The sequence below is a fragment of the Schistocerca gregaria genome, chromosome 8, assembly GCF_023897955.1.
Source record: "Schistocerca gregaria isolate iqSchGreg1 chromosome 8, iqSchGreg1.2, whole genome shotgun sequence".
In the NCBI taxonomy this organism is placed as follows: Eukaryota; Metazoa; Arthropoda; class Insecta; order Orthoptera; family Acrididae; genus Schistocerca; species Schistocerca gregaria.
In genome coordinates, this window is record NC_064927.1 from 502,023,572 (window position 1) to 502,045,447 (window position 21,876).

General features: G+C 40.5%; 1 protein-coding gene across 5 annotated transcripts in view; it reads right to left on the reverse strand.

Annotated features, from left to right (window-relative positions):
* The window catches only part of LOC126285371 (protein bric-a-brac 1-like), a 132,454-nt gene that overhangs the window by 43,975 nt on the left and 66,603 nt on the right, over positions 1–21,876 (reverse strand). The window contains exon 5 of one of the 5 annotated variants that reach the window (XM_049984696.1): positions 17,503–18,156. The exons of the other annotated variants lie outside the window; for them this stretch is intronic. Within the exon in view, the coding sequence (XP_049840653.1) occupies positions 17,897–18,156 (260 nt within the window). The 3' untranslated portion in view covers positions 17,503–17,896. Of the gene's footprint in view, positions 1–17,502; positions 18,157–21,876 lie in introns of those variants that run through there. 5 annotated transcript variants of the gene reach the window in all.

The following is a 21,876-nucleotide window of genomic DNA, read 5'->3' on the forward strand; positions in this document are numbered from 1 at the left end:
TGGAATCTGTCAAGCATTGGGAAAAGTAGTGTTCAACAGTGATAAGGCTGTGGGCATTAATGGTTTAGTGTAAAGGGAGGTGGCATCAATAGTGATGAGCAGGGAACTGTGTGGTAAAGGGAGAGGAACTATGGAGAGTAGGCGGAGGGAATGGTTAGTACCTTTCATATAGGAGGGCAGTTTCTGGGTAATAGGTTGAAGGTGTTTGTCTACGGCAGCAGAGATTCTCTCAGCAAGGCACAGTAACCAGTCACAACAGGGCATCCTGGGTGGTTGGGTTTATGGACTTTAGAATGCATGTAGAAGTAAAGGGTGTGAGGAGTGGTAGAGGTGAGCAGAGAGATGGACTCCTGGGAAAGGTTCTGGGGTGGGCATAAGGACTTGGGGAGTGACTGGAGATCCTGCTGGATTTCTGGAATGGGGTCATTGTGGCAGGGGTTGTGGGTTGATGTATCTGACAGTTGGCAGAGTCCTTCTGCCAAGTAATCTTTGATGTTCAAAACAACAGTGGTGGAGCCTTTGTCCACGGGTAGGATAATTAGGTTGGGATCTGTTTTACGGTGGTGGACTGCAGTTCTTTCTGCAGATCTAAGGTTAGTTTGCATGTTGAGGGATTTGGGGAAAGATGGTGAGGCAAGGTTTGAGGTTAAGAAATCCTGGAAAGTTAACAAGAGGTGATTTTGGGGGCAGTGGGGGTGGATCACAGTTGGCTGGAGGAGTGAACTGAGTTAGGCAGGGTTCGACATTGGTCTTTGATTGAGTTTGATTGGTAGTGTTGATACAAAGGGTTTCCATTGTAGGGACCGTGAGAAGAAGGGAAGGTCTTTAACAAGTCCTGCATGATTAAATTTGCGAGTGGGACAAAATGTGAGGCCTTTCGAAAGAACTGACATTTCTGTGGGGCTAAGGCTTCTGAAGGTATGGTTCATGACTGTGTTTCTGGTGTGTTTAGCTTCTGGATTGCGTGTGACGGTGGGGTCAGTTTGCCAGCTATGAGGGAATGTGGGGAAATTTGGAGGTTGTTGTAGATGTCATGGACAGTGATACTCGAAAGTGGGAGTAGGAAGTGAGCACGGTGGAAAGTTTTTTGAGGTGGCGTCATGCATGTTGTTCTAGTTTCTGGAGTGCTAGAGTTCGGTATTGCATAGCAGGATAATTGTGCAGATGGAGAGAAGGTACTGCAAGGAGGTTTGGGCTTGGTTGATATGGCTTTGATGAGAGCTAAGGACTGGCAGAATCTGAACAGATGTAGGTCATTGCGGACGGAGGTGTGGCAGCCGGAGATGGGTAATTTGATGGTGAGGCCATTTGGGGGATTCCATGAGCCAAACGACAATGCAGCAACAGTGTGTACGACTGGGTTCTGGCTAGAGATAAAAAAAACTTTTCTATACTGACATAGATGGAAGGAACAAGGATCCATGGTGGCGGAAAAAAGTTCAAAAAATTGCGTAAATAACGTAGAATTACATACAAAATCCATTCACAAAAATACACCCAAATATGTGAGAAAAATGAGGAGAAGGATGAAAAGGGAGGAAACAAGATGAAATCTAAGGGAGTTGATGACTGCAAAAGGTGAAACTCACTAAAATGGCATGAGGTCACAATGAGACCAAAGAATAGATATGAATAAATTAAAAAAAAAATTACTGTGTTATTGGACGTACTACATTTATCCCGTAATTCAAAACTCCCTCCCACAACCACACACAATCCAGAACCTCAACATGCCAGAAACACAGTCATGAACCTTACCTCCAGAAGCCTTAGCCCCCATAGAAATATCAGTCCTCTCCAAAGGCCAGACATTTTGTCCCACTCCCAAATTTAATCATGCAGGACTTGTTAAAGACCTCCTCTCCTTCTCCCGGCCCCTACAGTGAAAACACTTTCTCGACACCAACCCTACCAATCAGACTCAACCAAAGACCAATATTGAACCCTGCCTAACCCAGTTCATTCCTCCATCCCACTGTGATCAATCTCACTGTTCCCAAATCACCCCCCCCCCCCCCCCCCCCTCCTGTAAACTTCCGAGAATTTCTCAACCATGAACCTTGCCTCACAATCATTCCCTAAATCTCTCAACATGCAAACTAACCTCACACGTCTACCATCTTAAAACTGATCGCGACCTAATTATACTACCTGTGGGCAAAGACTCCACCACTGTTGTTTTGAACTGGAAGGATTACCTGGCAGAATGATCTGCCAGCTGTCAAATACATTCACCTACAAACCTTGCCACAATGACCCCATTCCAGAAATCCAGCAGGTTCTCCAGTCATTCCTCAAATCCTTAAGCCCATCCCAGAACCTCTGCCAGCACGCCATCTTTCTGCTCACCCCTACCACTCCCCACACCCATACCTTCTATTTGCTTCCTAAAGTCCATAAACCTAACCACCCAGGATGCCCCAATGTGGCTAGTTACTGTGACCCCACGGAGAGAACCTCTGCTCGCATAGACCAACACCTTCAACCCATTACCCAGAACCTGCCCTCCTATGTAAAAGATACCAATCATTTCCTCCACCTACTCTCCACAGTTCCTCTCCCTTTACCACACAGTGCCCTGCTCATCACTATTGATGCCACCTCCCTTTACAATAAACCATTAATGCCCACAGCCTTACCACTATTGAACACTACCATTCTAAACACCCGATAGATTCCAAACCAACAGCCTCCTTCCTAGTCGCCATGACCAACTATATCCTCACCCACAATTACTTCTCCTTTGAAGGCATCACCTACAAACAAATCTGGGGTACTGCTATGCACAACCACATGGTACCATCCTAGGCCAACATATTCAAGGACCATCGAAAGGTGTCCTTCCTACACACCCAGAATCCTAAACCTCTCACCTGTTTCAGATTCACTGATGACATCTTTGTGATCTGTACCAATGCTGCCTATCCACATTCCTCCAGAACCTCAACAGCATCTCTCCCATTTGCTTCGCATGGCCCTACTCAACCCAACAAGTCACCTTCCTAGATGTTGACCTCCACCACAAAGATGGATACATCAGTATCTCTGTCTATATAAAACGTACTAATCATTAGCAATACCTCCACTTCGACAGCTGCCACCCATTCCATACCAAGAAGTCCCATTCACATCGCCTAGCTACCCATGGTTGTTGCATCTGCAGTGAAAAGGAGTCCCTCTTGAAACATACCGAATGTCTCACTGAAGCCTTCACAGACTGTAATTATCCTCTCCACCTTGTACAAAAACAAATCTCCCATGCTTTACCTTTATAGCCTTCCACCACTTCCCAAAGTCTCACCATCCGGCCACAAAGGAGCATTCCCCTATTAGTTCAGTACCAACCAGAACTGGAACAACTGTATTACATTCTCTGCCAGGATTTCGACTACCTCTCGTTGTGCCATGAAACGAGTAATGTCCTGCCCACTATCATCCCCCCCCCCCCCCCCCCCCCCCAGTGGTATTCCTGGTATTCCACTGTCCACCGAACCTACACAACATACTCATCCATCCTTACACAAGCCTTGCTCTCAACTCCTTACCTCATGGTTTATATCCCTGAAATAGACCTAGATGCAAGACGTCCCATACATCTTCCCACCGCCACCTACTCCAGTCTGGTCACAAACATCATCCATTCCATCAAAGGCAGTGCTACCTGTGAAATCAGTCGTGTGATCTATGAGCTAAGCTGTAACCATTGTGCTGCATTCTATGTGGACATGACAATCAACAAGCTGTCTACAGCATGAATGGCCACCGACAAACTGCGGCCAAAAACCAAGTGGACCACCCTGTTGCTGAGCATGCTGCCCAACACGAGATCCTTCAATTCAATGACTGCTTCACAGCCTGTGCCATACAGATCCTTCCCACTAACACCAGCTTTTCTAAATTGTGTAAATGGGAACTCTCCCTGCAATACATCCCACGTTCTCGTAACCCTCCTGGCCTCAACCTTCGTTAAGTCATTGTCCTCGCCCATCCAGCCCCTTCACTGTTCCCATTCCAGTGGTACACATCCCTCACTCTACCAATGCACCCAGTCTTTTTACTTCTCTTCTTTTCCTACCCCCAACCCCCCTAATCTCCTGACTCCACCTAGCTGCCCTATCCTCTCTCCACCTTGTGTCTGTGCGCTCCCCCAGCAGCACTTCACTGTCCTTTCACTGTCCCCAAATCCTAACCCACTATCACTCCTCCTCCCTGCCCCAGCCTCCTCCTTAACCCCACCCATTTGCCTCTCCATCATGCACTGCTGCTGCTGCTCGCAATACGGCTTCAGCTACCAGGCCCTGTGGCCATGGCCATGCATTTGCACGAGTGTGTGTATGTGTGTTTATTTGTCGTCTAGTTTAGACAAAGGCCTTGTTGGCCAAAAGCTTATTAGTGATGATTTTTTTGTTGTGCCCATCACAACTCAGCATCTCCGCAATATGGTGAGTAGCAACTTTCGTTGTCACAATACTGTTGCATGATGTAATGGGGCATTTTTCACATTTTAAATCAATGTCAAAGTTGAGAGAAGTGAAATGTGACAAAAGGTCCTAGGACTGATTGAGGATCAGAGCTTGGACTTGATATGTGCTATTACCCACACAGTCAGGCAACAATCTATCTATAGACAAGAATCATCAGTATTCCTCTCTCAATCACAAAACTCTGGGTGTAACTAAGTTTATTCCTTAAGACAGTACTGAGTGAAAATATGCTAAATATGTTAACATGTTGATTAATTAATTTCCAAAACATGCAATTATACAAAGACGGAAAGCAGCTCAGCTTGGTTGTTGAACAGCTCAGTAATATGTTCCCTTCAGTTCAAGTTTCCACCAATATGTAAACAAACAATAAGAAACATTCTACTGTATTTACATACTCTTGCTCATGTGGTACATAACTGTTGGTGGTGTTCTATTTGTTGAATAGAACTGAGCACACTATGTTTTATTTAAAATTAAGGGAGAGTCCAATCTCATACAATCACTCAATAATTCTTTGAAAAATATTGTTAATAATTTCTTCTGTCGCTTTCTCTCTAACAAGATCATATCTTCAATGTCAGTAGTATTCTCGAAATGAGTGGAGCCAACACAGTGTTGACTTGCACTATTCTTACCATGTGGGAGACGTTTGTGAAACTTGGCACACAAGCAGCAATGCTGACTACTCACTCTAATTATATTGAACGAAATGTTGCAAAAGAGTGGTTCAATAGATGTAAATTAACAATACAGCATCTAGTGTCTTGCTGGGTTAAAGAATGTATGTTAGAAACCACTGCTTCGGAAACTTGATTATCTACAAATACAGGGTGTACAAAGTCCATGAACATTTTCAATTATTTATTACACAAGAACTAAACATTGTACAGATGTCATACATAAGTCATTTTGAAGAGAAACTCTGAAAGTTTTTTTAACGTCAATAGAGTAATCAAATTCTTGCCATATCCGTCCCAGCACGGCATTCTCGACAGTGACAGTCGCTTCCCGTATTCTCACCCAGAGCCCTGCTAGATCACGTAGTAGAGGCGGTATAAGCCAAATCTTTAATGTGTCCGCACAGAAAAAAGTCACATGGAGTGATATCTGGTAATCGGGGAGGCCATTTCATGAAACAGCTGTCCCCTTCTGTAGCACGGCCGATCCATCAATGCGGCAGCTCCTTGTTCAGGTACCCACAGACTTCATGATGAAAATGGGGTGGAGCCCCATCCTGCTGAAGGATGAATGGAGAGTCCGATTGCATTTGAGGCATCAGCCACTGCTGCAACATGTCCAAGTATGAATATCCATTGACAGTGCTCTCGGCGACGAAGAATGTCCCATACAGTTTTCAAGGTGACAAGGCATAAAAAACGTTTAACTTGGAGAATCATGCTCAAATTCAATGCATTTGTGTGGATGCTTTGTACCCCAGATTTGAAAATTATGCCTGTTCACTTTCCTATTAGTGTGAAAAGTGGCTTCATCGCTAAAAATTAAGTGATCAACAATGCCGTCCCCATCCTCATTCAATTGTTGACCCTGCAAAAAAAAACTCAAAACACTTGGTTTTGTCATCGGAACTGAGCTGCTGCACTATCTCCAATTTGAATGGTTTCAGAGATAGCTTCTGTTGCAGGACTTCCCACACTGTCATTGGAGTCATTTCAAGTTCACGCGATGCATGATGCACCGATTTCTTTTGCCTCCTTATGAATGTCTCGCATACTCACATCACATTCCCACACTCACACTGGGACATCAACTTCTCTTTGCTGGGCACAAGCAGCCTGTCTTAACGAATTTGTTGTGCCAGTGGCTTTCCTTGTTGGTGGCTTCTTACCGTACTTGGTTCTAAACGTCCACTGAACAACTACAGCGTACTTATTTTTGTAGACCTCCAACACACAGAAAGCTCGCCCCGCACCTGAACTCTCCATGTTTGCTACTAGCGCTGACTATCAGCAAATTACCAAAATAAGCTGTGGTAGTATACATGGGAAAAAAAAACTTTTTGGGCTTCTCTTCAAAATGACATATGTATAATATCTGTACACTGTTTGGTTCTTGTGCAATAAATAACTGAAGGTGTTCCCAGACTTTATGTACATCCTGTCTTGTTTGTGATTACTGTGGTTTTTGTTGTGAAGTGTCTCATACGATTGTGATGAATTGAGGTGGTAAAAACAAGAGACACTCCCACTTCTTCTGAAAGTTACAGCTAGAGTGTATCCCAGCTACAGCAAAGAAGGATTGCTCCTGGCTGAAGATGTGGATGATGAGTAAGTTAAATTACATTTATGTACATCACTTGAAGACATTCATCTTGTCATCATCATTGTCCAAACGGTAAACAAAATCAATCTCTTGTGCCATGATAGTAACGTGCTCAATATATACGGCTTGCAATGGCTCTTGCAAATTAGCAGATTTTTTTTCTCGTTCCAGCACTGTCTGAATTATTCAGTGCGGTTTTTTACATTATTTGTGTTATGTACAATTTGAACAATTTGTTCACAAAACCGTCAGTTCCACAAAATTTAGCTCTTCATAGATGGTATCAATATCCATATAATCAAAAACCTTGGACAAACAACAAAAATTACCAACTAGAGTTATTTTGTTATTTAAGGATTGTAATATTTGGTTCAGGAAAGTATGAATGGCATTCCCAGTTTAGCAACCTTTTTAGAGTGGAAACTATAACTGCTGAAGGTAAATTGTTTCTACTCAAGTGTGAAACTACTCTTGAGTATATGACTTTCTCAGATATTTTGAAACATTTTGAGTATATTACTTTCTCAGATATTTTGAAACACATGCTTATATATCAATAAGGAAACTGCATAATAATTAGTTGGATCTTTTCTGTCGCTTTCCTTGTAAAAAGGGTTAAAAATGAGATACACTATCTGATCACAAGTATCCAAACACCCCTATGTAGGGTGGAATTGACGACTAGAAGTCATGAGCGGCAGACCTTCCAGTACAAAAGGAGGCAGGAAGTGTTGTTTTGTGTTGCCAGTACAGAAGCAGCAACAGTAGAATGGGTCACTCAGGAGAGCTAACTGACGTCGAACATGGACTAGTCACTGGAAGTCACCACATTAACAAGTACATCAGGGACATTTCCTCGTCTAAAACTGCCCGAGCTGACAGCTGGCGATGTGATTATGAAGTAGGAACTGGAAGCAACAACCAAGGCTAAACCAAGATCAGGCAGACCTCACATACTGACAGGTGGGGACCATCGAGCTTTACAGAGGGTTGTTTTTAAAAAAAAATTGCGTGAAATCAGTAGAAGGAATCACAGCTTATTAGTTCCGAAGTGTTAGCAGCAGTCCAGTAGCACAACAACTGTGCGTAGGGAGTTAAAAAGAATGGGTTACAATGGTTGAGGAACTTCTCATAAGTCACATTTCTGTAACAAATACTAAGCTAGGGTGATCAAATGTCCTGTTTTATTTTTTTCTGTTTTGTGTCCCACTGTCCTGACAAATTTTTAAGGGGACGCCAAATGTCCCATTTTTATGGACATCGTAAACTGCCAATAACTTTAACTTTTTCATTTTGTTCTCTCTGGGTTTTTATTTGTTTTATGCATCAGTTTTATTTCATATGTTTTCCATGGTTTTTTTACTGAGATCCAGGTGCAACTCTAATGTTCAAGGGAACATGATTGCTACCTGTCATGTTTCAAGTATTAAGTTTTCTTGACCCGTAATGAGAGCAGAGAGCAGAGAGCAAAAATACACACTGACAGCAGAGGTACAGTGAGAATACTTGCCACTACTTTCTCAGTGCTGGTAACTCAGGCACAAACTGCGTACTGATCAATTTTTTATGGTAAAAATAACACACAGAAGCAACAGGATTTTGTGAAAGCTTGTTATAGATACATTAATTTTAAAATGTCATGCTTATCTGTAATAATGAATATGAATTAGCTACACGCTATTACATCTCATAGACTGTCAGTAGCTGCAAGCAGCTCGGTCTTCCAATTCTACCAGAAAGTATCATTAAAAGGTAGGGAATAACTTTTAACAATGGGGACATGATGTGCTTGCACCACCGCATTCTACTGTTTGTTGTTCACTTTGTTTGAGACCCAGGCATGTTAATATGGGGAAAACAAAACATACTTTTTCCAAACTCATAAAGTTTCCTTGCTTGAAATAAAATGCAACATCTACGAACACAAAATGTACTTTATATCACTCAGTTTTCTCCACTGAACATGGAGGACACTTTGGTATAATACAACACATTAAGAAGAAGCAGCACATGTTGGCAGTTTCCAGGAGAACTTCCACTAGTGTAACTTTCTTTGTAATTATGAATCAACTACAAATTGAGCAAGATACATGCATCGCAGCTGAAGAAGAGTTATTTGCATTTCATACTGCAAAACACAACTATCCACTTGGTTCAATAGACTGTATAGCTATTATCATCATAAAACTTTTTGTGAGGAAATTCATGCGTTCCATGCGCCGTAAGCAATGCATGAAGTGTAATCAGAACTTAAAGACACTAAGTACATGTCTAGGATGGTTGATGCATGAAATCACAAAAGCTTAAAATTAGTCTCAATTATAGTTACATATTTCCTTCCTGTCAAGGCATTCAGTGCAAAATAATCTCTTTTCAGAACATTGGTGACAAAACAGCAGAATTATTAGATGGTTAAGCCCAGAGTATCTCAAGAAAGCATCATTTAACTAACAAGATCATCCTGTTTTGTACAGGTAACTGTAACACTAATTTTGGTGCCTACAAGAGGGCCAGAACACACAATGTTTATTCCAAATTGAACAGTGTGCTCAAAATGAACATCCAAGGCATTGGTTCTGTAGCACATTTGGTACACAGTGGTGTACAAAGAAGTGCACACATTCTGCCTATTGATATAGAAACTGTAATAAATATAATATTTCAATATTTTCATATGTAGACTGTAACACTGTAACGTGTGAAAGAATTGATATTATTTTGTGACTTTGTTGCTACTGAACATAAGCAGGTTCTAGGTAGTGTTAAAATTAGATGGTTGTCAATGCTGCTAGAATTATAAGACTTACTGATATGCATGAACCTCATAAGTCTCATTTCATGTCTCAGTGTAGGTGTCCTACATTGTGAAAACAGTTTTCTGAGCACCCACAGACACTTCTTTGGTTTCACTTCACACAAAGCCAGCTGAAAATGTTTTCAAATTCAATCCAAACATTGGAAAACACCAAAATTTATGCTACTGTATCAGCTGAGGAACTGTGTACAAACATTAGTTTTCACTTGCCTCATTAAAGCAGTGCTGACATATATGAAGTATATTTCTTTGTAAGTAGTATCCTGTTTTGTCCTGTCTCATCCCTATTTTTCAGAAATGTCCCTTTTCTTCCATAAAAATTCTGGTCTCACTATGTCATGTGACACTCAAGATGGTCAGAATAATGGATGGCTGGAAATGAGTAACTTGGAGTGATGAATCATGTTATACCCTGTGGCAATCTGATGGAAGGGTTTGGGTTTGGCAAATGCCTGTAGAATGCTATGTGCCATTGTGTAGTGCCAACAAAGAAGTACAGAGGACTTGGTGTTACAGTATGGGGAGTTATTTGTAGTTAGCGCACGGTCGCCTTATGGCGCATAATAAAATATAAAATGCGAAAGGATACAAATACATTTTACAGCAATATGTACTGTGTACCATACAGGGACAGTTTGGAGAGAATGCCTGCATCACCATGACAATGCACCCCATCATAAAGCAGCACCTGTGAGACAATGGTTTGAGAAACGCTGACCTGGCCATCGTCCTGACGTTTTAGAACATCGACTTCACTTCGGACCCAGTGTCCACCACCACTACCTTCTCTGATTTTGAGTCTTGAAGAATAATGGGCTGCTATTCCTCCACAGACATTCAAGACACCTCACTGGAAGTGTGTCCAGCATATTTCACACCACAATAAAGGCAAACAGTGGGCACACTCCACATTGATTTCCAGATACTTTTGATCAGGTAATTGTATTTTAATCTCTGCGGGAAAATTCCTTATGCCACTGATACACTATGTACATCACCAAGGACGTGACTCAAATTAGAGCAATGACGTAAATTGCTGTAATTATTTTTTGATTCCATTAATTTCAGTGAGAGCTGAAACAGTCAGTTAAATTGTGATGTATATTGTGCATGGACTGCTTATTTCATCTCTCATTTCACAATATGTTATATGGCTCACTTAACGACCACCCTGGAATGCCGCACACTTGAAATTGCCAAAAGATGATGTGCTCACTACTGAAGGTTTCTCAAAGCAAATCTTTCATCCAGCAGGCGGCATATGGTGTTGCTCCGTCTTGCATCAAAATAGTGCTGTGGACACAACTGCAGTCTTGCAAAGCTGGAATCACATGCTGCACAAGGCGCTCCTCATAACATGCACATGTCACTGTAAATCCAACAGCCCCATGAGGTGTCACCTCCTTGAAGAAAAACAGACTGAGAATGAAGGAGCTTGTGAAGCTACACTACAGTCACATAAGCTGTGTGCAGAGGATGTTCCTGCACAATATGTGGTGCAGTAGAGCCCCATGTGTGAGAGTTCTGTGCATTCATGACACCGTGCAGAGTAAAATGTGGTTCAACTATCCTAAGAATATTTGCCGGCAACAAGTAATTCACTTTCATGCATGCAAAAAAATGAAGGGCAAAGTCAGAACCTTGTAACCTAACTAGGGGCTTCATTTTGTGCACATATTGAATCTTATAGGGATACAAGTACCAAACACACCTCAAAATCTTTTGAACTGCTGACCTGGGGAGAGTCAATTCCTGTGTCACAGCTGGAGCACTGGCTTTAGAATTTGAGGCATGTGCTGAAACTTCAACAACTGCCATAGGAATGGACTGTCTTCCACTCCCTGTTGCACCACCTAATTCACCTGTTTCTTCAATTTCTTGGGCATATTCTTTGGCTCATTTATTGACATGTCGTCTCCTTGCAGCTGTTTCCATTGCCAATACTCCTGCAACGCGGCGTTGCTATGACTGCCGCTCTGATAAAACAACTTTACTGGCAGTGCACAGTCTCTTCTCAATAGCCATTGTTCTTTTTATGGAAAACTTCAACCTTCCCAACTCTTCTTCAACAACAGTCACTTCACAACAGAAAACAACATGTATCACCAAGCGACAAACAGCATACTGACGTCAAAACAGGCAATACATCACATTCTAACTGCTTATAGTGCAGTATTTTCAACTGAGGGCAGAAAGTGGAACTATTACTTTTTTCAGCACATTCTGCGAGTGCACTGATAAAAACATAAAAAAAATGAGGTTCAGCCAAAGGCTGAAATTGGGTGGAATTTTTGATTGGTTGTCATCGTGACTGAAACTTTTGAAACATTCCTTGCCCACTCTCAGACACAAAGGTACTTTTACTCTGAACACACCCACAAAGTTTGGATTAAGGTTTTTCCTGAACTGCAAACTGCACATCTTTGATATGTTGAGCGAATGATGTTTACTGCTTTCATAATGAATACTTTTGTCTACATATGTCTGTACGCTTGGTTTGAAATGATTTTTGCATACACACAGCCACTGAAACAATTTTTGGAGCTAACAAATTTCTGCAGACCTTGCGACAAAAGTGTTTCCTGGTGAGCTGCTCCATTTGGCATTCCTTGTGCATAAGAAACACTTTTTTGATGCAGTGGTCAATACAGTGAAGAAAAAAAAACTTCACCAACTCTCATTTTTTCTGTTTGTAACATAGTCTGACATAACAATTACTGATAAAATTCATATTAAAATTACAATCTTTCAATGGAACAGAGCACTCGATACTGATTATCGTTCCATCTTTCATTTTGCGGCCTATTATGAACACTTGTGAGGGAGCATGATAAGTAGAAATCATATTAACTGTACCATTATCCTTCCATCTGCAGATATCAAGCCCATCACTGTTTATCCAATAGTTCTACTCTCTTCTCTCAAGTTTGTTTTCCTCTCTGAGTTTCTGGGATTTATGAAGTGTGTTCAAAAACATCATGAATCCCCCCCCCCACAAATGCATAACATGTATCCATAGGACATGTGGCCTGAAATTGGAAAAGCGTCATGATGATCTCTCCACTGGCAAAAGATTCTGGAATAGTCCCCCATTAGGATCTCTGGTAGAAGACTGTCGCGGGGGAAGTGATCATGGAAAAAGATTGAATACACAGCAAAAGTATAACTTTCTACGAGTCTGGGCATCAAATGTCAGAAGCCTGAAGATGGTAGGGAAAATAGCAAATCTAAAAAGGGAAATGCAAAGGCTCAATCTAGATACAGTAGGGATCAGTGAAGTGAAATGGAAAGAAGACAAAGATCTCTGGTCAGATGGGCATAGAGTAATATCAACAGCAGCAGAAAACGGAATAATGGAAGTAGGATTAATTATGAATAGGAAGGTGGGGCAGAGAATGAGTTACTGTAAACAGTAGAGTGATATGGCTGTTGTTATCAGAATTGACAGCAAGCATACACCGACAATGATAGTTCAGGTATACATGCCGACGTTGCAAGCCGAAGATGCAGAATAGAGAAAGTATATGAGGATGTTGAAAGGGTAATACAGTATGTAAAGGTAGATAAAAATCTTAACAGTCATGAGGGACTGGAATGCAGTTGTAGTGGAAGAAGTAGAAGAAAAGGTTACAGGAGAATATGGGCTTGGGACAAGAAATGGAGAAGAGAAAAACTAATTGAGTTCTGTAATAAATTTCAGCTCATAATAGTGAATACTCTGTTCAAGAATTACAAGAGGAGTAGGTATACTTGGAAAAGGCTGGGTCACATGGGAAGATTTCAGTTAGATTACATCATAGACAGAGATTAGAAAATCAGATATGGGATTGTAAGGTGTACCCAATAGCAAATATAGACTCGGAGCACAATTTAGTAGTGATGAAGAGTAGGCTGAAGTTTAAGACATTAGTGAGGAAGAATCAATATGCAAAGAAGTGAGATATAGACATACTAAGGAATGACAAGACATGCTTGACGTTCTGTAAAGATATAGATACAGCAATGAGGAATGGACATCTTTAAAACAGGCAATCACTGAAGTTTGGAATAGGCACAAGGAAGGTAACTGTGAAGAAACCATCGGTAGCAAAAGAAATACTTCAACTGATTGATGAAAGAAATACTTCAGCTGATCGATGAAAGAAGGAAGTACAAAAATATTCAGGGAAATTCAGGAATACTGAAATACAAGTCGTTGAGGAATGAAATACACTGAAAGACTCTATGAGGAGAAAGATTTGTCTGATGTGATAGAAGCAGGATCGATTTAAGAGAACGGGATCCATTATTAGAATCAGAATTTAAGAGAACTTTGGAGGACTTAAGATCAAATAAGGCAGAAGGGACAAACAACATTCCATTTCTAAAATCATTTGGGGAAGTGGCAACATAATGACTATTCATGTCAGTGAGTAGAATGTATAAGTCTGGAGACATACCATCTGACTTTCGGAAGAATATCATCCACACAATTCCGAAGGCCACAAAAGTTGACAAGTGCAAGAATTATTGCACAACCAGCTTAACAGCTCATGCATCCAAGTTGCTGAGAAGAATAATATACAGGAGAATGGAAAAGAAAATTGAGGATGCGTTAAATGATGATCAGTTTTGCCTTAGGAAAAGTAAAGGCACCAGACTGGCAGTTCTGACATTGCGGTTGATAATGGAAGCAAGACTAAACAAACAACAAGACACGTTCATAGGATTTGTTGAGCTGGAAAAATCGTTCAACAATGTAAAATGGTGCAAGATGTTCAAAATTCTGAATAAAATAATGGTAAGGTATAGGGAAAGACAGGCAATATACAATATGTACAAGAGCCAAGAGGGAATAATAAGAGTGGACGACCACAAACCAAGTGCTCGGATTAGAATGGTTGTAAGGCAGGAATGTAGTTTTTCACCCCTACTGTTCAATCTGTACATCAGAGAAGCAAAATGGAAATAAAAATTCCGGAGTGGAATTAAAATTCATTGCGAAAGAATATCAATGATACGGTTCACTAGTGACATTGCTATTCTGAGTGAAAGTGAAGAATAATTACATGATCTGCTAAATGGAATATGGATTGAGAGTAAATTGAAGAAAGGCAAAAGTAATGAGAAGTATCAGAAATGAAAACAGCGAGAAACCTAACATCAGGACTGATGGTCACAAAGTAGATGAAGTTAAGGAATTCTGCTACCTAGGCAGCAAAATAACCAATGGCGGATGAGCAATGAGGACATCAAAAGCAGACTAGCACAGGCATTCCTGGACAAGAGAAGTCTACTAGTATGAAACATAGGCTTTAATTTGAGGAAGAAATTTCTGAGAATGTAAGTTTGGAGCACAGCATTGTATCATAGTGAAACATGGAATGTGGGAAAACTGGACTAGAAAAGAATCAAAGCACTTGAGACGTGGTGCTACAGAAGACTGATAAGATAAGGAATGAGGGGGTTCTGTATGGAAAATAGTGACAAGAAGATGGGGCATGATGGTAGGACATCTGTTGAAGACATCATAGAGTAACTTCCATGGTACTAGAGGGAGCTGTCGAGGATAAAGCTGTAGGGGAAGGCAGAGATTTGAGGATGTAGGTTGTAAGTGCTATTCTGAGATGAAGGAGTTGGCACAGAGGAGGAATTTGAGGCGGGCCACGTCAAACCAGTCAAGGTGGGGGCATTCAGAGCACTCATCATCTACAACGTCTACACAGCCTTCTTAAAATGTTTATACCGCTCATAAAATTTTGTTTTACTCATAGCAGACTCGCGAAAAGCTATATTTACCATTCATAAAACTGTTAAATCCTATGTTGAAAATAGTATACGGTTGCTGAGTAACAGCCAGTTCACAACTGTAATTTATAAAACTTTGCTACACTCTAGTTTATGCTTACAGCAAAATGTAATATAAATGCTCTGATCAATGTTTATACAAAATAAGCACCTGTAACCTTTTTGACAACTGACAAGACTAAATATACAACATGACTAACAACATACAGATACTTTTCAGATATGTTTACCAACATAATAACGAGAAATTCACATGAATTGGCTTAATACAAAATGTGAAACTACAAAATTATTGTTGCTTTTTGTACACACCTCATGTAGTTTCACAAGCATACAAACCACTGGACTTCAAGATCTTAAATAGATAGTATATAGTAAAAAAAAAAACCATCCATAAAAATAATACAATTGTTTTTGTGAAGGTTAATGAATTAAATTTTGAATCACTTTTGATTCTAACCCTACAACTGGAGCATGTAAAACTTTTCTGGTATACATATCAAATTTCAATTTACACCACACTTTAGTCATATAACTTCCATACTTTTTACCCTTTCTTTGGGTGTCTCTCATGTACTGCCTTTAAACTTAACCACTACTTTATCAATTGTGAGCTTCTGATGGGGATTCGTGGAATTTTTTATTTAAATGACCTGCCAATGGATGAAATCTGTAGTTTGTCATAATTCTGTTACATAACTGTAATTTGGCTCCAAATTACTCATTAACTTACAAAAGCTTTTTACTAGCATTAGCTTTGGGAAAAAAACTTTACAAATGTTCAGAATGTAATCATATGTACAAATTAATTTGCCATGAGAATGTAAAATGACTCATTCCACATCATTACAATCTATAGTGCAAAATGATCCATGGAACATGACACTAACTTTCATCAGGGTCTACACCTGTGCTCTAGTAACCTCTGTAGCTTGTAATTTAAGTGATTCACATTTACATATTATCCAATGGTTAGCTTTTATTTCAAGTTTGTTGGTACGGAAAAGTGTCTGCCTGTCTATGTTGCATTTCTGCCTGTCTATGTTGCATACCACTTGGTATGAAACATTATGTCTTTTATTAAGTGTCTCATCAAAAACTCAAAATAAGTCAATTGGCTTTAGTTTCACTATATTCCTCATATCTGCAACCACATTATCTTGTCCAGTAGCTAATGGCACTTCATGACCATTTGTTCCATGGCTCCAGTTTACTGACTGTTGATGGAGCAATGAAGAGTACCTCATTGTTTCCACTTGTCACATCATTGTCACTGTTACGTACAGAAAACTATGCTTGGCACATGAGTGTAAATGAGGCACTATTGGTAGTAAATGCCAGTCGTCACTACTGCCAATAGTGTTATCACTAGAAGGAAGTTCGTCAATTAACATTCAGTTGAGGAACAGACCTCCAATCCCCCCCGACATTGTGGGCGCAGGGAATTGGCAGTGATTAGCACCACAAATCATGCAGAAAGGCACCTGAAGTATGAAAAATTCTCTCTGAATAAAAAAAAAATTTCCTATTAGATTTATGGAAGATACACATACGAATATAAATTATTATTACAAAAAAAAGTTGCATACTGAAGAAGTATAAAAAATATGTGATACTCCTAATAATAACAATGCTTAGTATAAAATATCAGCTCAACTTGTACATATGCAGCAAAAGTGCTACATAACAATTTTTTTGTCACCTAGTTGGTTTAATGAGCTACCACTTATGAGGTGTGAAATGAGAAAAACATGTGGTTAGCCAATGCGACCACCACCCTTTCAAAGTGTCTGCAACCGTGGTTAGTTAAGGTTACAATTGGCCCTCAAAGAGCTAAGCCACCTTCTAACCAATAAACAAGCACACAGAATTTTCTTTATTGCACACATACCCCAGCATAAAAGTTCCTTCTGTTAATTTATTTTGTGATCAATGGCACGATAATTATGCCTAAATCTTCATAGAATTACATGCATTCAGCTACGAAAATGTGATTATATTTTTTCCAAGAAATGACACACATTTTGACCAAAAGGTTTATTGAAACTCTGAGTGTGTGAATTATACCATAGCAATCCATATTTGTATAAATGAGCACCATCTTTGACAATTTCAAAAAACAAAAACTGCATGGATATTAAAACTTGTTTATATGGCCAATATGACTCCTCCAGCACAGTCCTATAGCTAAGAAATGAAATTTAATTTAGATTTGTATCTTCTGAGTTCACAATATCATATTTTACCTCAAAAAATGCTGTTATGTAACAGGTTATATCATGTAATGGTTCACATGCCTCACAAGAGTCTCTAAGATATTAAACTAAATTTCAACGAACATCATGCTAATGGCACCATAAATCACGAATCAAATATGTCAGTTAGATTGTCAACTAACTACAGTTCACTTCAATGTGTATGAATCAGTCTTAGTGAACAACTAGCCACTGAGATACAGCACTTCATAAGAATGCACGCAACAGGTACTGAGTTGCACTTCCACTTATTTGCCACAGTAGTTTCAATATTACACACACACAATACGGCCAGCATGAGTGTGGATGCGCCTCAATGGCGCTCCATGGTAAAGGACGAGGTGCTTACGAAGGTAGTGTTTGTTCTTAAGTAACTTCGGACAACAAGGACATGTGATGAATTGGGCTGGTAGGTGCACATTTTGAATGTGTTGCTTCAGGTTGCCTGAGTTACTGAACATCCTATGGCACAGGTGGCACGGCCGTGGCTGCCTGCTGCACTGCGATCTTCTCTTCTGACGTCTAATGACATCTGCAACAGTAACAGGTGGGGGAAGGGTTCTGCTCACTGCCCATCGAAAAGGTGTACATCACGAAGTTGCCTTCCTTTCACTATCCAAAGCAGTGTAAAGGAACACACAAAATGGGGAAAAATAAGTATTTAATCAGTTCTGTACTCTTCATTAATGATTAATCCCCTACTTGTGGAACAACATTACAACATATGACCCTTACAGGTACCCGAATTTTGCACTACGGCTTCCATGGTCACTATCATTAACTATGCAGATGTTCACTCAAAAGCAACACAATTTTTTCTCTCTGAGTGAACCAACAAATATACTACAGTTCTATGTTACACATACAAGATCTGTGATATATCAGCAGCATTAATGCAAAAAATTCTGTTAGTGTGGTTCACGATTAGGATTTTTAGTTTTTTAGTTCAAGATAAAAGATTCATTCTCATAAAAAAGTCACAACAGAATAAAAGTATGTCACTGTTGAGATGACAGCAATAGTGTGATTTCATACCAAACTGAGCTTGAGATTTATTTTTAAATTATGTCACAGTTTTCGGAATCTATAGAAGTTCAATCTTACTGTACTGCAAAAATTATCAAAGTAACAAAATTACTTTAGGAAACATAGTTAAAGTTGGTACTTCTGCAGATGAGGAAGGAGGTCAATAGGTTTGCTTTTTATGTTGGCAGGTATTTAAATTTGGGTTGCATCAACTGTCGTCATTTTAATTGTTAATGCTCAAGGGCAGAACCCTATATTTTAGATAAATTTCAATTTTTAAAGAAAGATAAGTATCAATCATGCAGCTAATTCAGAAAAATAACTTTGCATTTAGTGACACACATACATGCACAGGCACGCGACACCCCACTCCCCCCCACCCACCCCACCCCTACACACACACACACACACACACACACACACACACACACACACACACACACACACTTACTCTCTAACTCAGTAACTACAGCAACTCAGTTTATTTTAGGTTAGGAATAAGAGAAAAAAAAAAGAATAAAAACACCCAGAGCCCCATAAGGCAGTGTTTAATTTGCAAATAACCATGTAGAAACATTAAAAGTAATTGTTAATTAATGAATATGTGCTCCAGTTGCTGCTGAGAACTTAACTGAGTCTGTGAGGACATCAACTGTGACACACATCGCTGGCGAGCGAGGAGAGGAACATTTGTGGACAAGTCAATGATTTCAGTGAGTTCTGTCCACCCCGTTAGCTGAGTGGTCAGTGCGACGGAATGCCATGCCAAGAGGACCGGTTTCTATTCTCAGCTGGGGCAGGAGATTTTTTCCGCTCAGGGACTGGGTTTTGTGTTGCCATCATCATTATTTCAGCCCCATCTCCGATGTGCAAGTCGCCCAATGTGGCGTTGAATGCAATAATTAGTTGCCCTCGGTGGCCGAACTTCCCCGAATCGGGGATTCCCGGCCCACAATGACATACGTTCATTTCTAGTTTCTTTTTTTCTCCCCCCAATGAGTTCTGAGCGATGACATGTTGCAGAGAGGCTATTGTATTGCACTTCTTAAATAAAATATATGTGCAACTAACTGCTTTGACTCCATTATTGGGACATACGCGGTCACTCAGTAGGGAATACTTCCACAGTGGTGACCCCTCGGCAAATGCGAAACACATCATGTTTATTGTAGCGTCTTACTGAACATTAATGATGCAGCCATCTTTTGTTGTAAATACAGCGCTACCAGCTCCACAGAACAACGCATCTGAAATTAATGCATGTGAAGTGCAATCATTGTACAGATCATGTGATAAAACATGAGTATACTGGGGCTACGAGTAGTATGTTATTGACCAACACAACTCCTATGAAGCTACGACAATGGCAGGCAACAGACAACTCGCCCTTGGATTTCAAACAGGAATCTACCACTAACTCACAACAGTGCACACACAATCAGCATGTGGACTTTATTTCAAACTGTGATATGCCAAACAAGTCGATCGCGATGCCTGCACTGCATAATGTGACTGAACATCTCCCCTTTCACACATACCTACAAGGCGGTTGGGTACTACAATGTACCGTGAGTAGTGTTTCTTACCATACAGTGATTTCAACAAGTTCCCTCGTTGTCAATACAGGCATCATCGAATGTAACTGCGCCGCAACATGTCCATTATCTACCTGACAGATTCAGATCCCAGACTAAATCGCCACCACGTCAACCTGAAAAACCCACTTTATGTTCTGCAACTTCGAAGTGTGTATTTGAGACATTAAGCATTTTAGACAATAATACTTGCCAAATTCAAAATGCTGGCCACCATAAGCACATCGGCTCACCCAGACAGGTCAAGTTGTTGACAGTCACTATATGCGACTCAAACACATGTCCCTTGACTGCACGCCTGGGAGAGGTCTCTGACCTCAATTCCAGGTAGCGTTTTTTTGTGGACACTGGATCTGACATTAGCTCAATAGGCTGGAGAACACATCAACTTTTGACAAAACATCAGCTCTAAACTTCATGTGGCTAATAATTTGAAGATCTAACACACACGTCTTGTAACTGTCACATGCATCTTTTATGACACAGTACCAGTAGTGGGAATCAACATCCTGTATCACCTCCATCATTCACTGGACATATGACATGTTTCACTCCTGCACCACAGTACAGGGCGCTGCATGCCATGGCTATTCACTTTGACAACACCATTCCCATAGGACACAGCACAATGCACATCCAGGCAGTAGAACAATGATTTTGCATACGTCAACAGACTCAAGGAGTGTGGCATGACAGCAGGAAAACTATTTTGGCACATCAGCATTACAATGGCTGTTGCAAAGCTTCCAACACAGTCCACATTGAGAACATGTCTCTCATACAATGCATTTAGGACACATCCACTGCACTCACACTAGCACCTCAAGATCACTAGCACTTCAAGCTCATCTCATCATCTGCCACTCCAACAAATACAGGGAAGTGTGCATGGTCTTGCCCTCACAACCAGCACCTGTATGGCCAGCAAGTCTGAGCATGTGGCAAAGGTGTAAGTTTATGCGATAAGTAATGGCAGTTTTCGTCGAATCCCAACAATTTCCAGGTTGCCAGTTTGTCATGAGATGCACTGACTGACTTTGGCCAAGTTATGTGGCATTAAGATGGTGACTAGAGAACTGTTAGCAGGCAGGCATAGTTCACCAATCCGACAGCTCGTGGGCGTCACCAATCAAATTACTACTGAAAAAGCACATTACTCTAAGAGTCTGTGGCAACTACAGATTTCTTAACACCAGTATGACAGCTACCCAGTACCCAATAAACAAGATTTCACGCACTTGCTAGCAGGCACAACACTATTCATCATGACTGACTGTAAAAAAGCTTACCTGCACAACACTATTCATCGTGACTGACTGTAAAAAAGCTTACCTACAAATCCCGATTCACAAAGACAACATTACAAAAATTGCACTTATAATGTCATTCAGTATCTCCGAATATGTTTCCATTGTCTGCTATGCCTATTTGGATGAATCCTTATTTTTTCAGCTACCTCTGAAGAACATGGCTAAGACCTTGAACAAGTTTCACCACCCTAAATGACGTAAGTGTGTTGATCAGACCAACACTGGACCAAGCTCTGTCAATTCTTATGAATTTTTAACTTGTACCAGCAGCAGCAGCATCCTTCACATACACGCTAACAGGATCTAACAAAGGAAGAGAAG